General features: G+C 42.0%; 1 protein-coding gene across 1 annotated transcript in view; it reads right to left on the reverse strand.

The window, feature by feature from the left end:
* Nucleotides 1-13,385, reverse strand: part of LOC135215097 (protein farnesyltransferase/geranylgeranyltransferase type-1 subunit alpha-like) — a 65,023-nt gene extending 51,638 nt beyond the window's left edge. The window contains exon 1 of the mRNA XM_064249563.1: nucleotides 13,219-13,385. Within this exon, the coding sequence (XP_064105633.1) occupies nucleotides 13,219-13,345 (127 nt within the window). The 5' untranslated portion in view covers nucleotides 13,346-13,385. The remainder of the gene's footprint in view (nucleotides 1-13,218) is intronic.
* Between the last annotated feature and the right edge of the window lie 2,297 nt (nucleotides 13,386-15,682).

The raw sequence follows: 15,682 nt of genomic DNA on the forward strand, positions 1-15,682 counted from the left end.
CAATTTCGCTCCCTTTCGTCAGAACAAACTTCCTTATGACGTTTCCTATGATCTTGAAAGGAGGAAAAGCGTAGCCGTCTATTCCTTCCCAATTTAGGAGGAGGCCGTCTATCGCTACTGCTCTTGGATCTGAAATCGGAGAGCAGTAGTTCTCCGCCTGGCATTCCAATGAGTTGCAAACAGGTCTATGTTTGACCTTCCCCATAGGCTCCAAATTTGATTGCAGACCCTCTGAGTGTAGAGTCCACTCCGTGGAAATGACTTGATCTCTCCTGCTCAACAAGTCTGCTCTGACGTTTTTCTCGCCTTGTATAAACCTCGTCAAGAGTGTGATGTTCCGCTCCTTTGACCATAGAAGCTCTTTCGCCTTCTTGTACAGTGAGAGGGAGTGAGTCTCCCCCCCTGTTTCTTATGTAGGCTAGAGCTGTCTGTTGTCCGAATTTACCTGCAACACTGAGTTCGCGACTTGGGCTTCCCACTGCCTGAGAGCTAGATGCACTGCCTACTAATCTTTCTCGTTGATGTGCCAGGACACCTGTTCCCACTCCAGGTGCCTGACACTTTCTCTCGGACCCAACGTCGCCCCCCATCCCGTCTCCGATGCGTCTGTAAACAACACTAGGGAGGGGTTCGGTAACTGCAGCGATAGTCCCTCGTTCAGTCTGCCTGGTTCTAACCACCAGCTGAGGCTTTCCTTTATACCTCTGGACAGAGGAAAAGATTCCCACAGATCCTGATTCTTCTGGTCCCAATTCTCCTTCAAGAAGAATTGAAGAGGTCTTATGTGAAGCCTCCCTAGAGAAACGAACTGTTCCAACGAGGAGAGGGTCCCCAGAAGACTCATCCATTCCCTCGCGGAACATTGTTCTTTCTCTAGGAAGGTCTTCACTTTTAGAATGCACCGTTCCTGTCTTTCTATGGACGGAAACACTTGAAAACCCCGAGAATCCATCAGAATCCCCAGATAGACAATGCTTTGCTGGGGATCCATCTGGGATTTCCCGAGGTTCACTAACAGTCCCAGAGACTGAGTCAAGTCCAACGTCGACCTTAGGTCCTCCAGACACTGATCCCTGGATGCGAGCGAATTAAACCAATCGTCGAGATACAGCGATATCCTTATTCCTTATTTTAAATGTAGCCAATGTGCTACATTTTTCATCAATCCCGTGAAAACTTGGGAGCTGTGGACAGACCGAAACAAAGGGCGCGAAACTGAAATACTTGGCCCTGTATCATAAATCTTAGATACCTTCTGGACGAGGGATGGATGGGTACATGAAAGTAGGCATCTTGCAGATCCAATGACACCATCCAATTCCTTGCCTTAGCGCTGAAAGAAACTGACGACGTCGTCTCCATCGTGAACGTTGTTTTGATCACAAAGTGATTCAGAGCGCTTACGTCCAGCACTGGTCTCCACTCCCCCGAGGCTTTTGGTACCAGAAAGAGGCGATTGTAAAATCCTGGAGAATGAATGTCTAATAACCATTTCTATAGCCTTCTTTTCTAGCATCTGTTTGCACCAGAGTAATAGTGGCTTGGTTTTTTAAAGGATCTCTGTATCTTGCCGCTAACTCCCTTGGAGTGGAGGTTAAGGGCGGTTTTTCCCTGAAGGGGATCAGGTATTTCCTTCTATCGAGGATCGAGAGGGACCAGTTGTCCGCCCCTCTCTGAGCCAGACTTTCGCGAACCTCAAAAGTCTGGCTCCTACTGGAGTCTGGAGGACTCCTGTCTCACTGCGGCTTCGAGAATGGTCTTCGAGAAGATCGTCCTCTCTTGAACGGCCTCCTACTCTTAGGTGCGGTGTTGAGGTTGTTCTTCCTCGAAAGGGCTGTTGGAAAGACACTTTTATTCGCTGTTCCCTCTTCTCTTCAGATAAATTTAACCAGCGGCACAGCAGGATTTTAAGACTCTTGGCGGACTGAGCAAGAAGATCCTGCGTAGCTTTCTCCGACAGTGATCTAGAAATGTCCCTCACTGTCTCCTGAGGAAAAAGGTATTCCGAGAGTGGGAAAAAAGCAAAGAGGCTCTCTGTAGGGCGAAACAGACTTGGAAGAGAAAACGAGCTGTAAACTGATCTCTTTTTGAGCACTCCTGCTCCAAAGAGAGATGCTACTTCTGTGGATCCATCCATGACTGCCTTGTCCAAGCATGAAAGGACACTTGATAACACCTCCATAGTCACAAACTCCGGATCTTGCGCTCTTTTGTTGGCTAGAGCTCCTAAGGCCCAATCCATGAAGTTGAAGACTTCTAGTGTGCGAAATAGACCCTTGAGTAAATGGTCCATCTCGCACATTCCCCAAGACGCTTTAGCCGAAAGAAATAGAGAGCATCTTCTAGATGATTCTACTTAGAGCAGAAAAATCCGCGTTTGCGGAAGCCGGAAGGCCTAACCCCATGGGTTCCTTCGTGTCGTACCAGACACCCGGCTTACCTGTCAATCTAGACGGAGGACACAAAAACACCGTCTTACCTGCTCCTTCTTAACCAGGAGCCAGTTCTCCAGATTCTTGATGGCCTTTCTCATAGATAGAGTTGGCCGCATCTTGACAAAAGAGGGGGATTTTGCCAACTTAGTACTCGATAGCAGAGATCCCGGAGAAGGAGGGATCAGCCCGAAACACAGCGAGTCCCCAAAGCTCCTGAAGAAGTAATGCAGAAAGTCTCTTATAATCGAGACTCCTACTTCTTTCGTCTTCTCCTCTGAGACTTCCTCCAAGGTTACATTCGGAGAGGGAGACTTCTTAGGTGAAGAAGTCCTGGCAGGTATGCGACTCTTATCCTTCAAGAGCTCGTCAGAAGAAGCCGCCAGTTCAATACCCGAGATATGTTTCCTCGGTAACGAACAAAACTCCGCTTTTCTCCGCTCCCAGGTTCTGATACCTCGAGGCGGGGAGGATCTAGAGCCTGCCTCATAGGCTATTGCGCCTATCCGGAGAAACATCTCGTTTCCTAATTCTCGAGCGCCTACTATGAGTAGGGCGCGAATCCAAAGTCAGGATCCTTTCAGGCTCTTGGTGCCTGTGAGGAGAGGGCCCGCTTGCGGCTACTCTTCTGTGACTCTTAGGAGTAGGGCGCAGCGCGCCTGACAAAAGGCTCCTTTCAGGCTCCTGAATCTTACGGGAGAGGGCCGTCAGAGCCTACTCCTGATCTTCCAGGATTAGGGCGCAAATCCCTGGAAAGGCTCGTTTTAGGCTCTTGCTGCCTTTGAGGAGAAGAGCTTGCGCCTACTCTTGATCGTCTTACAGGAGTAGGGCGCAGATCCACGATTAGGCTCCTTTCAGGCTCTTGACGCCTGCTAGGAGAACGGTAAGCGTCCATTCTAGATACTCTTCCAGGAGTAGGGAGCGAACCCCTGTTTAGGTTCTTCGTAGAATCTTGGAACCTGCTAGGAGAGGCGCTTGACTCCCTTGAAGAAAGCCTATCATAAGGTCTCGAGTAACTTAACGAGATTCGATCATCCAGGAGTCCTATCGAACGTTGGCGCCTTCTAGAAAAATCATCCTTAGAAGGAGAGCCTTTCTCGCTTCTATCTCTCTGAGCAGAGCGCTCTCGTTCCTTCCTTCCACTTGCAGAGGAGATCCTACTCCTAGGAGATCGTTCAACAGATACGAACCGATCGCTGTCTTCTCGCAAGGAGACTTTCTCCTTACTCCTACAAGGAGAGAATCTAGCGCCTACTTCTTGGCGCTTTGCGCTATGACTCCTATCCTCAGAGCTTCTACGCGGAGAATACCATCTTCCCTGTCTCGACGAAGTTTCAAAGGAGTCGTCTACTCTTGGGGTGAAATAGGTTTCTTACTGGGAGAAGATCGCCTATTATACTCCTCCTTCCTAACAGACCTCTTGACTGGAAGAGAGGCGTCCTTCCTGCGAGAAGGCTCCTTGCGCCTACTAAAGAAGAGAGATTCTCTTGGAGGTCCAACAGGAATCTCTTAGTAGAGGACCGAATCCCTTCTGGAGAGGATTCCTGATCCTTCATAGCCTTCTTAGGGGCAGGAGAATACTCCGGAAAAGGCTCCGGGCTGGAGTCAAGAGCGCCTTCTCCTGGAGGTTTCCAGGCTCTCTTGAGAGGGCGCGATTTGGAAGATGAGCTCCATCCTCGTTTAGGAGAGGACGAATCAGAGTCGGAAAAACACTTCCTTAAGAGGCTTTTCCTATAGCTCTCTATAGCAGCCTGGGACGAGTCTACAGGACCTGCTGAAGGGACGCCCTGACCGGTTGGGTGGGATACTCTACATCCCCCATTAGCGGCTTTTCAAAGACATTCCTCCCTCCCCTGGTCATGGGAGTCCCTGAAAAGAGGTCTAGGCCTAGGAGCGATGCGGAGTCGGTCAGACGCCCCCTCCACTGCACCTGGGGACACTGCACTTATCACTGACCTTAGACACTTCACCCTTACCTTGGTTTATATCTCGCAATTGCTGTTGCAAATTGCGGATTGAAGCTTCCACAGCGGCTCTCTCAGCAGACACATCTGCGGGTTTGCTGCGGGGGGAAGGAGCTGAAACCAAAAAGGAAGATGGCGAAGCTACTGCAGGGTTAGAAATACTATCCTGTTCCGCAGAACAGGATCTACTTGAACTTCTAGCTGAAGCTTTTCTAATCCTATCCTTTTCTAACTTTCTAACATACGAAGTTAGTTCTTTCCATTGTAATTCAGTTAAGCTCTCACATACATCACATGTATCCTTAACCGAACAATCCCTCCCCCTACATTTTACACAAACAGTGTGAGGGTCCAAAGTAGCTTAGGCAACCTCACCTTGTCTCCCTCATTTACACATACTCTAAACAGAGTTCCAGGTGTTAAATCGGACATATTAACCAACTAAATCCAAAACACAGCGTATGCCAACAACCAAAGATCAAATACTTCCCAAATAATCCTCGGCGAAGCAAGCAAGAAATTCTAAGCAGGAGCTACCAACAAAGTTGTTGTCAGCACCGGCGACAGAAAAATTCTGTCAGAAAAACGGGAATGATTCCTAGTACCGCACCCAGCGGCGGTAGGGGGTGATCACCTGACCTACCTGTAGCGTGTGCCGCGAGTTTTGAATTCTGTCGGACGTCAGAGACATAAGCTAAGTATATATCTGCCGGGTAAGTTGCATGTGTAAAAATTTTGCAGTTTGGCTAATTGTTATATTATGGTTTCTCATTTTTAATTCTGCTTCTTCACCTTTTTTCCAAATTTTACTTTTATAAAAAATGACTGCTTGGGTTTTTTCTATGGAAAATCTAAATCCTACTGATGAGGCCCACTCATCTATTTTTATTATAGTTTTATTAATCATTCTTTCTGCATGTTTTATGCGTGATGCTGTGTATATATTGCAAAATCATCCATATCCACAATTACTCTTAATTCCACCGGTAGCATGTTATCTGATGTTGTTAATTGCCAATGTGAACAAAGTACCACTAAGGACGCTACCTTGTGGCTACTCCATTTTCAAGTGGAAATACGTGAAAAAACATTATCTATTCTCACCTGAAAAGTGCGGTCAGTCATAAAGTTTTTAATAAATTTAGGAAGATGGCCGCGGATGTTATTATTATGTAAAGATTTTAATATTGCATACCTCCATGTAGTGTCGTATGCCTTTTGAATGTCAAAAAAGACAGCTATTGTAATTTGTTTACTTTCAAATCCTCTACGTATATGGTCTTCCAAACTACACAGAGAATCTAATGTAGACCTATTACGTTGTGAACCAACTGTGTAGGACTTAAAATTTTTATTTCACGAATGTGCCATGTAAGTCGTGCATTTACCATTTTCTCCAATAACTTGCATATACAAACTTGTTAATGAGATAGGTCTATAATTATTCACATTACTAGTCATCTTTTCCTGGTTTGGGTATAGGAATTATTATTGCATTTTGCCATTTGTCTGGAAACAAGTTCTGGAGCCATAAATGATGTTAAAAATTTTAATAAGTATGATTTTGCCAAAGGTGCTAGGTGGCAAATCATCTCAAAGCAAACATCATCTCCTCCAGGGGCAGATTATTACTGTTCAAGAGAGCATATTCTAACTCTTCCATATTGAACTTTTTATTATAATATATATCTTCCTTTGTCTCAAAATTAAGTATAATAGACTCTGCTTTGTTTTTTACTTTTTTCAAATGTTTGTCTAGATTTTCGTCACTACTTATTTTGGCAAAACTTGCCCCAAGTATGTTACTTATTTCGAAGGGATCTAAAATTTTATTTCCATTATCTAATATAGCTTGTCTGGGTGGTCTAATGTTTGTTCCATTTATTTTTCTGAATAATTTTTTCCAGACTTTTTGAATGGATGTTTCGCTTGTTATTTCTGACACATAGGACCTCCAAGATATTATTTTACCTTTTATTACTTCTTTTCTAAATTTGGCTGATATTTTATTATATAAAGGTTTTAATACATCTATTTCTAATAGTAAAATTGTCATTTTAATATATTTTCTTCTGTGAATGGTTTTGATTTATTAAACTTTATTGAATCTTCTGTTTAGAGTATCTAACCTTCTTGCTAGAGAGTGTTTTTCTCGTACTAATTCAGTTAGATCATCTGACACCAGGGGACTTTAAGTTTTTTATTATGGGGTTTTTGAATGAGGAATAGCTTTGTCTGCTGCCTTTTTAATGAAGGACACAATGAAATCGTTCGTCTCATTGTGATTTCTCAAATAATCATAGGCGGTATTTTATCGGTATGAAAGTAAAAAATGTCCAATCTGCTTTTTGCATGTTGTAATGTGGAGAATATGGTTTTGGTTCATTATTTAATAAGGATATTATTATGGGAAAATGGTCACTTGAGTAGGAGTCATCACATATATTCCAATCTAGTCTGTCAACTATATTTGTTGAACAAAGGGTGACATCTACTGTGGAAAATGTTCCATGGGTTCTGGAATAATATGTATTTACTTCGCTGTCATTCAGACAACAAGATTATTAGCGTTCATTAAGTTTCTATTTTTGCTCCATCTTTATCTGGAGTAATGTTGTTATAGTCCCATATTGAGTTATGCGCATTGAAATCTCCTACAATTATATTGGATTCTTAAACTATTTTATTATTTTCTGTAATTTGTTTAAATCATACTTTTTATTAGGCTGATTGTATAAGTTAATTATATCAAACACATTATTTTCTATTTTCACTGTTATTGCTGAAATTTGCAATTCAGTGTAATCATCACATATATTCCAATCTAGTCTGTCAACTATATTTGTTGAACAAAGGGTGACATCTACTGTGGAAAATGTCCATGGGTTCCTGGAATAATATGTATTTAACTTCGCTGTCATTTCAGACAACAAAGATTATTCAGCGTTCATTAAGTTTTTATATTTTGCTCCATCTTTATCTGGAGTAATGTTGTTATAGTCCCATATTGAGTTATGCGCATTGGAAAAATTCTCCTAACAAATTAAATATTTGGATTCTTAAAAAAACTCTTTTATTGATTTTTCTGTAACTTTTTTGTTTAAATTCCATACTTTTTTATTAGGCTGGATTGTATTAAAGAAGGTTCAATTATATCCCTATCAAAAAAAAACACAATTATATTTTTTTCTTATTTTCACTGTTATTGCTGAAATTTGCAATTCAGTGTAATCATCACATATAGTTCCATCTAGTCTGTCAACTATATTTGTTGAACAAAGGGTGACCATCTACTGTGGAAAATGTTCCATGGGTTCTGGAATAATATGTATTTACTTCGCTGTCATTCAGACAACAAAGATTATTAGCGTTCATTAAGTTTTCTATTTTTGCTCCATCTTTATCTGGAGTAATGTTGTTATAGTCCCATATTGAGTTATGCGCATTGAAATCTCCTACAATTAATATTGGATTCTTAAACTCTTTTATTATTTTCTGTAATTTGTTTAAATCATACTTTTTATTAGGCTGATTGTATAAGTTAATTATATCAAACACATTATTTCTATTTTTCACTGTTATTGCTGAAATTTGCAATTTCAGTGTAATCTATATCTAATTTGTCGTATATAATTTATTATGGACATATATTGCTGTTCCTAAATTATTTTCATTTTCCTGTGATGTTGTAGCTAATAGATATTTACCTATTTTTGGAACACGTTTTCCTATGTGTGTATACATATAATCATGGTTCATGTTCGCTAATAAGTCGTTGGACTTCCCCTAAGTGCATTCTTGTTAATAATCCATTTATATTCCATTGAATTATATAAAGATTGAATGGTGTAATATAAGTGGTCAAATTACCCTAGATTATTAAAGCTGATATTTTCTTAAAATTTTTTATAAGTTAATTTGTATTTTTGTAGGTCTTGATTCATTTTTTGTTGTAGTTTGAATCTTACTTTTCGCTAACTGTTACTTTTTACTATCTTGATTTGATTTTTCCATTTTGATTTTCTTTAGAATATTATCTACAACACTGATGTGTTTCTCTTTGTAATATTCTAAGTGTTCAATACACATACGTACAACCTTCTTCATGAGATTTGATGTTTGTTTTTTCCTTACTCCTATTCTCATGAAATTTCTTATGGTGTTTGGTTAGGCTGTCTTTAGTAGTTATAGTCTTATTTTTGTGGCACATTGCTATAAAGCATTTACTGCAGCGCATGTATCTTCATGTTTCTCAGTTTGTTGTTGTTTCTTGTTTTTTCCTGTGGCGCCTATAATTGGTGATGGTTGAATTTCTTCGTTTTCACTGTAGTGACCTGTATTTTGGTTTTCCATTTCATCTGAATTTTGTGATTCGGTTCCTAGAGGTACTATTGTTACTATGGGAGACAGTGGAATATTAGTGTTTTGTTTCTGAACTTTAGCTTTCGGCGAGATTGGTGGGTTATTTATCTTTTTACAGACTTGTTTGGTGGAATTAGGTGGGGTCTTATCCAGTTGCCTCTTTCGAGTAGTATTATCTGTTTTTTCACATTCTTGTGATTTTAATTCTTCTTTGTTTTCCTCTATGTCATTATCTATTTCAATTTCCGATAAAGAGCTAAATCGATTTTCCACAGTCGTAATATTATGTATGTTTGAAGAGTTCTTTTCATCTTGTATTTTTTGTGGTGGCATTTCTTTATTTCTATTATTATCATTTGTCTCAGTTCTGGTATTGCTTGACTTTGAGGTGTCTGCATACCTAAATTTCTTAGCTGGGTCATTTAATCCTCTCACTTTCAGTTCTAACTTTGCTTCTCTTATCGTCATTCCAGTTCGTTCTTGTAGTAATTTAAGTTCCTGTATTGTAGATATAGAACGCACACAATTTAGATCTGGCATGATGTTCTAATCCACAATTTACGCATTTGGGTTGGCCACAGTCCCAGCGTGTTTTATGGTCCTGCGAGCTGCAAAAGGCACATCTATAAATATTCCTGCACTTAATTGCTGTATGACCATATTTGCAACAGTTCTTGCATTGCATAGGTTTAGGAACATAAGGTCTTAGTTCCCTATTTAATCCTAGCATTTTAATTTTAAGGGTAAGGTTTGGCCACTGAACTTTATCTTGGCTATTTTGATAGTTTGACTTTTGTCTTTCCTGCTTGGGACCTCATATACTTCGCAGTCTTCAACATTATTGTACCTTTTCTTTAATGAATCTAAAAGTATTAATCTAGCTAATGTTTCATCCTCAAGATTTGGTACTACTACTGTGCCTTGCACACTGTTCATTGTATCATGCCTTGTAACCTTTAATATTTATGTTATCTATATTTTTTATACATTGATAATTTTCCGATTGGTTTTGGTGTTGTTTCAACCAACCATTCCCTTTTTTTTTAATTTGTCTTATGCTCATCTCTTGCGATGGGCATCGATTCAATAGGTAATTTTCTAATTTTAATAAAGATATATCTTTGTCAGCTTCTAAGTTCAAAAACCTTGACCAGTTTGACTCCCCAAAGAGAGAATCAAAGTGAATCAAGGTTGGGTCCTGGCGATATCTATTTCTTTTGGGTTTATTGTATGGTAATAATGTCTTAATACCACTCTGATTTTCATTATTTGAGTTATCCTGAGAACAGTCCATTGCCATGCCATAAGTCGTTGTGAGGTTAATTTTTTTCTCCATATATAGTAATAAAAAATTTCATCCAGGATGAGTCCCTCTCACCAGGAGGCCCCAAACCGGGGGAGGGGCAATGCCGTTACACACACTGGTAACTGCCCTGGGTCCCTCACCTGGATATACGCCATACCCACAGTGCCTTAAGGGTCGTCAGTCCCATGAGATCGGACCCAGCATTGTGGGCATGGCTTGACTTAAAAATTTCCCCTCGCTCAACCACGTCAGGTACTCTAGTTTTACGGGTGGAGAGGCATGCCATCCGTCAGGTACTCTAGTTTTACGGGTGGAGAGGCATGCCATCCAACTCCACCCTCCATCAAGTTAAAAGAGCTGTCAATTCAATAGTCCAAAACCATGCCAGGGTCGTCAACAAAAGAAGAAGAAGGAAAAGGGGAAAATTTATAAGGAGGAGGAGTAAAGGAGTTAAAGGTCCCAATGTTCAGTTGGATCCACAGCAGAGAGAGTAGGCGTAAAGGGGCATACTCTCTCTGCAGTGGATCCCTAAGCCCCCCACCTCGTCAAGGAGTTGGGATCAGGGGGACTGCCAGGAGAAGAGCGCCTATCGGGAGCAGAGCGCTTGCGCGGCTCTCTATTCTTGTCCAGTTGAGCACGATCAACGGAAGTTCGACTGGAAGGAGGGGAAAAGAAAAGCCCTACTAGGAGAAGGCTGCTTGCGAGACTTCTTGACCTCTGACAAAGTGGATACAATCAGGAGAAGGGCGCTTCAAAGCTACGAGAAGCCTATTGGAGAAGGGCGCTTGCGAGGTTCTTGGTGCCTACCAAGAGACGAACGGTCAGGAGTAGTGCGTCTAGAAGAGGGAGAGCGCCTACACGGAGAAGGGCGCTTAAAAGACTCTTGTTGTCTCCCCCGAGGAGAATAATCAGGAGTAGGACGCCTTAAAAGCGACGAGCGCCTACTAGGAGATCGACGTGCAGTAGGCTCTTGGCGCCTGCCTTGCGGGGAGCGGCTAACAGCTGGACGCCTATCAGGCGCACGGCTCCTACCAGACTCTTGACGTCTGTAGGGAGAGAAGTCACGATCAGGAGAAAAACGTCTATCCGAAACTCGAGGAGAGCGACATCCAGAAGAAGAACGCCTACTTGTAGAAGGGCGCCTTCTAGGTTCTTGAGGCTGCTGAGGAGAAGTCCCACGCGAGGGAGTCGAAGAAATAGCGTGATGTGCAGGCGCAGAGTGCTTACCGGAAGCGGGAATCCAATCTGGAGAAAAAACTTCTTTCTCCATAGAGCGTCCGACTGATGTTTGGCGCCTTGAAGCCGAAAGAGAGCCAGGAGAGTGGGGGCGCTCATGTGAGCCCCTACCTTCATACGAAAACTCCCCATATGAAGGAGACCGCCTAAAAAGAGGAGAACGATCCTCTGAAGAGCGGCGCCTAGATCTCTTGATCGGAAGAGAAACGTCTTTCTTCCTACGCGATCTAAAGGCTAGAGAGTCTGCCAGCGCCGTGATCTGAGCTTGAAGTCCCGCAAGTACTCTAGTAAGCGAATCTTGCTGTTCTTCCTCGGAACCAGGCGCAGAACAAGGGGCGCGAGAAGAAGAACGATCGCAGGATCTCTTGGGTTTCTTCGCCTCCAACGACAATTCTTCCGGGAAAACCTCTGGACTAGAAGCCAAAGGACTGCAGGGAGCCTTCCAAGTCCTCTTCAATGGGCGCGACGCATCCGGGGAGTTCCAACCTCTCTTCGGAGAGGGAGACGACGAAGAGGAGAAGCATTGGCGTAGGAGCTCCTTCTTGTAGCGATCCGAGGCAGCCTGAGAGCGTACTTCAGGATCTGCCGAGGGGACGCCTGACTGGTGGGGGTTCTCCCTAGCCCTCTTGCGGCTTTCGACTTTCCTACTCTACTGGAACTGGGAGTCTGGAAGAGGTCTAGGCCTAGAGGCACTAAGGAGCCGGTCAGACGCACCTTCCACAACACTGGGGACACTGCACTGATCACTAACACTCTCCTTACCTTCCAACTGACGAATCTTCTGATCCATAGATAGAATCATGGCTCTTAAAGCCGCCACCTCCGAAGACGAATCTTCGGCTTCGGTGCGGGGAGCAGGGGCTGCAACTTGGAGAGAAGGTTCTACTTCTACATTAGTATTAGGATCCACATCCAACTCACTCATTCTAGACCTACTAGAACTTCTAGAGGAAGCCTTACGTACTCTATCACGTTCCAACTTCCTAACATAAGAAGAGAGAGCCTTATATTCTTCTTCATTCAACACCTTACATTCACTACAAGGCTTAGCAAAAGAACATTCATTCCCCCTGCATTTCATGCAAACCGTGTGAGGGTCAACCGAAGCTTTCGGCAACCTCACCTTACATCCTTCAATCACACAAACCCTAAACAAAACAGAAGTTTTAGCTACTGAATCTAGGTCAGATATTGTTAAAGAAAATCAAAATCAAAATCAAAACGGTCCACAATTAGCGTATGCCAAGCCAAACCGAGCGAATACGTCGCCAAAAGAAGTCCAAATTAACTCCAGGCAAGCGAGAATCGAAAAACTATCGAGAGGAACAGACAACAGTTGTTATCGTTCCCGCGACAGAGAAAAATCTGACAAGCAAGGGGGATTGGTTCGTACACCCGCCACCCAGCGGCGGGTAAGGTAGACCACCTGACCTACCTGTCACATGTGCCGCGAGATTTGAAATTCTGTCGAGAACGTCGGAGACTATAGCTAAGTATATATCTGACAGGGAAGTTCATGTACAAAAAGTGCTTTGTAATAGCAGGTAAATGGGAGTCTTTCCCCACACACACACTCTTACCACCAATTAACTGCCTAGTTACAAAGCTCATTGGCAAATTACAGATTGCACTGAGGAATATTCTCTGGTTTGCAATTCCAAACAAACAATGAATGCCAAAATAGTCAAACTCATGCCAAAAACTCATAAAAACTATGGCATTACTATGTATGGACATAAAAAATTTTACTATGTATGGCCATCAAAAATTTTACAAAGGAAAATTTTTTTATCGCTAGCACTATTGTATGAAAAAATTTTAAGGGTAACAAAAACTGGTTCAGTTTTAATCTTAAGGAATACATTAAACTGCATAACAATTTTGTGTTAAAAGTTCCAGGAAAACTATAAAGACTTACAAGCTTCACTATATGCTATCCTTACAACTGCAAATGGACCATCATCTTGTGGCACTGGAGTAACATCAGTCCATTCTTCACGATCCCTGTAAAACACCCATGGTTCTTCAACATCATTGGAACCCATGGCTGCAACTGTAAAAACAATGATTTTATACTCAAATTTAGTAGTAATTACTAAATATGGTACTCACAAATTTAAGAGTAAGCTCACACATTTGCATAACCATACTACTGTAGGCTTGTCATAAATTGAAATGGAAACACAAGAGAATCACATAACCAATCAACTGAAATTGGTCTCAACAGCCGTCATAATATGTAGCTGGTATTCCTCACTCAAACTGCTTACTATCATTTGTGGGATCTATACATCTTGATTATGACCAACCACAATTTAACCATAGTTCCATTGAAGTGTTAAAAAAATTGAAACAAATTTAATTAGCCCTTAAACGCTGAGCCAGCATTTCCAAAAGTGTCTCCCTTATGCCGCCGGCGTTCGCGAGTGAGCGCCGAAGCGGAAAAAAGTTTTCAAAAAATCACAGCACGCTTAATTTTTAAGATTAAGGGTTCATTTTGGCTCCTTTTTTTGTCAATGCCTGAAGTTTGGTATGCAAACATCAGAAATGAAAAAAAATATCATTATCATATATAAATATTGGAATATATGACAGCACAAAAAAAAATTTCATATATAATTGTATACAAATCGCGCTGTGAGCAAAACGGTTAAAGCTAATGAGTTATAATTATTTTTTCGTTGTACGTATTGTACACTAAATTGCGATGATTTTGGTATATAACAAACTGTAAAATGATCAAAGCAACATAGAGAGAATATTATCACAATATGATGCATGAATTCGTAACGCGCGGACATAAAAAAAATGATATTGCAATGATACAATAAAGTTTGTTCATACTTACCTGGCAGATATATATATAGCTGTATTTTCCAAAGTCCGACAGAATTTAAAAAACTTACGACACACGTAGTGGGAGTCAGGTGGTTAGTACCCATTCCCGCCGCTGGGAGGCAGGTATCAGGAACCATTCCCATTTTCTATTCATATCTTTATTTCCACTGTCTCCTGAGGGGATGTGGGTGGGTACTTTGAATACTATATATATCTGCCAGGTAAGTATGAACAAACTTTATTGTATCATTACAATATCATTTTGTTCATGAAACTTACCTGTCAGATATATATACTATAGCTGAATCCCACCTTTGGTGGTGGGAAGAGACAGAATCGAATTTTTAGGAAACATATGCATGCAGATGATTGATATCTTGGTTCTTTACCTGTTAGCATAGCTGACTCCGTGATTACTGTCACCCAAGTCTGCTTCTGCTTTACTAGAGTTGCCAGCAAGGTAGTGACCTGTACAGCTGGTGCGCTCTAGATGATCTGTCAAAGGGGGCGTGACCACGTGACTAGATCATTGACCATACAATGAGGGCAACAAAGCAATAAAAACACCACCTGGCCTAGTCTACCAAAGGTTAGTCCCACTAAATTAGGCTAAAGGAAGGGAGATCCGCCTCAGGCGGTCAACCCCACAACCAAAAACACACAATATTAAAAAACTCACCTAACCACTAAAGGATAGGATGAGTGCTACCTCCTGCCCCCAAAACCGTGTCTGCGGCGACGTATGGTCCAAGCAAATAGCAATGTTCGTATGTTGCTTTCACCTCCCGCAGGTAGTGTGAAGCGAACACCGAGTTGCTCCGCCAAAAGGTGGCACTCAAAATGTCACTGACCGAGTGCCATATTTTTGTGAAAAGCTACCGAGGTCGAAATAGCCCTCACTTCGTGGGCGTTCACTTTTAAAAGCTTCATATCACTATCACTGCACGAGGAATGAGCTTCTTTAATGGTATCTCTCAAGAAGATTAAGACATGGGAAGATCTGGCTTCTTGACAGAGCACCACAAGTTACCAGAAGGTCCTCTACAGTCCTTCGTCTTTTCTAAGTAGAATTTGAGAGCCCTGACAGAGCACAGGACTCTCTCTGGTTCTCGACCCACGATTTCTGCCAAACCCTTAATTTCGAATGTCTTAGGCCAAGGGTTGGAAGGGTTTTCGTTCTTTGCCAAGAACGTCGGGCTCAAAGAACAAACGGCATTGTGGTTCTTAAACCAAATATGCTTGCTTATAGCCTGGATCTCGCTAACCCTCTTCGCCGTCGCCAGAGCAGTTAGGAAAACCGTTTTTCTAGTCAGGTTCCTAAGCGAAGCCGTGTGAAGCGGTTCGAAATGGCTGGACATAAGGAACTTAAGAACTACGTCTAAGTTCCAAGATGGTACTTTCGTAGTCTCAAAAGACCTTAGGAGATCATGAAGGTCTCTGTTATTGGCCATATCCAGCCCTCTATGCCGAAAGACTACCGACAGCACACTCTTGTAGCCCTTTATCGTCGGCACCGCCAATTTTACTTCTTTCCTCAAGTAGAG

This window comes from Macrobrachium nipponense, chromosome 5 (assembly GCF_015104395.2).
Source record: "Macrobrachium nipponense isolate FS-2020 chromosome 5, ASM1510439v2, whole genome shotgun sequence".
Taxonomy (NCBI): Eukaryota; Metazoa; Arthropoda; class Malacostraca; order Decapoda; family Palaemonidae; genus Macrobrachium; species Macrobrachium nipponense.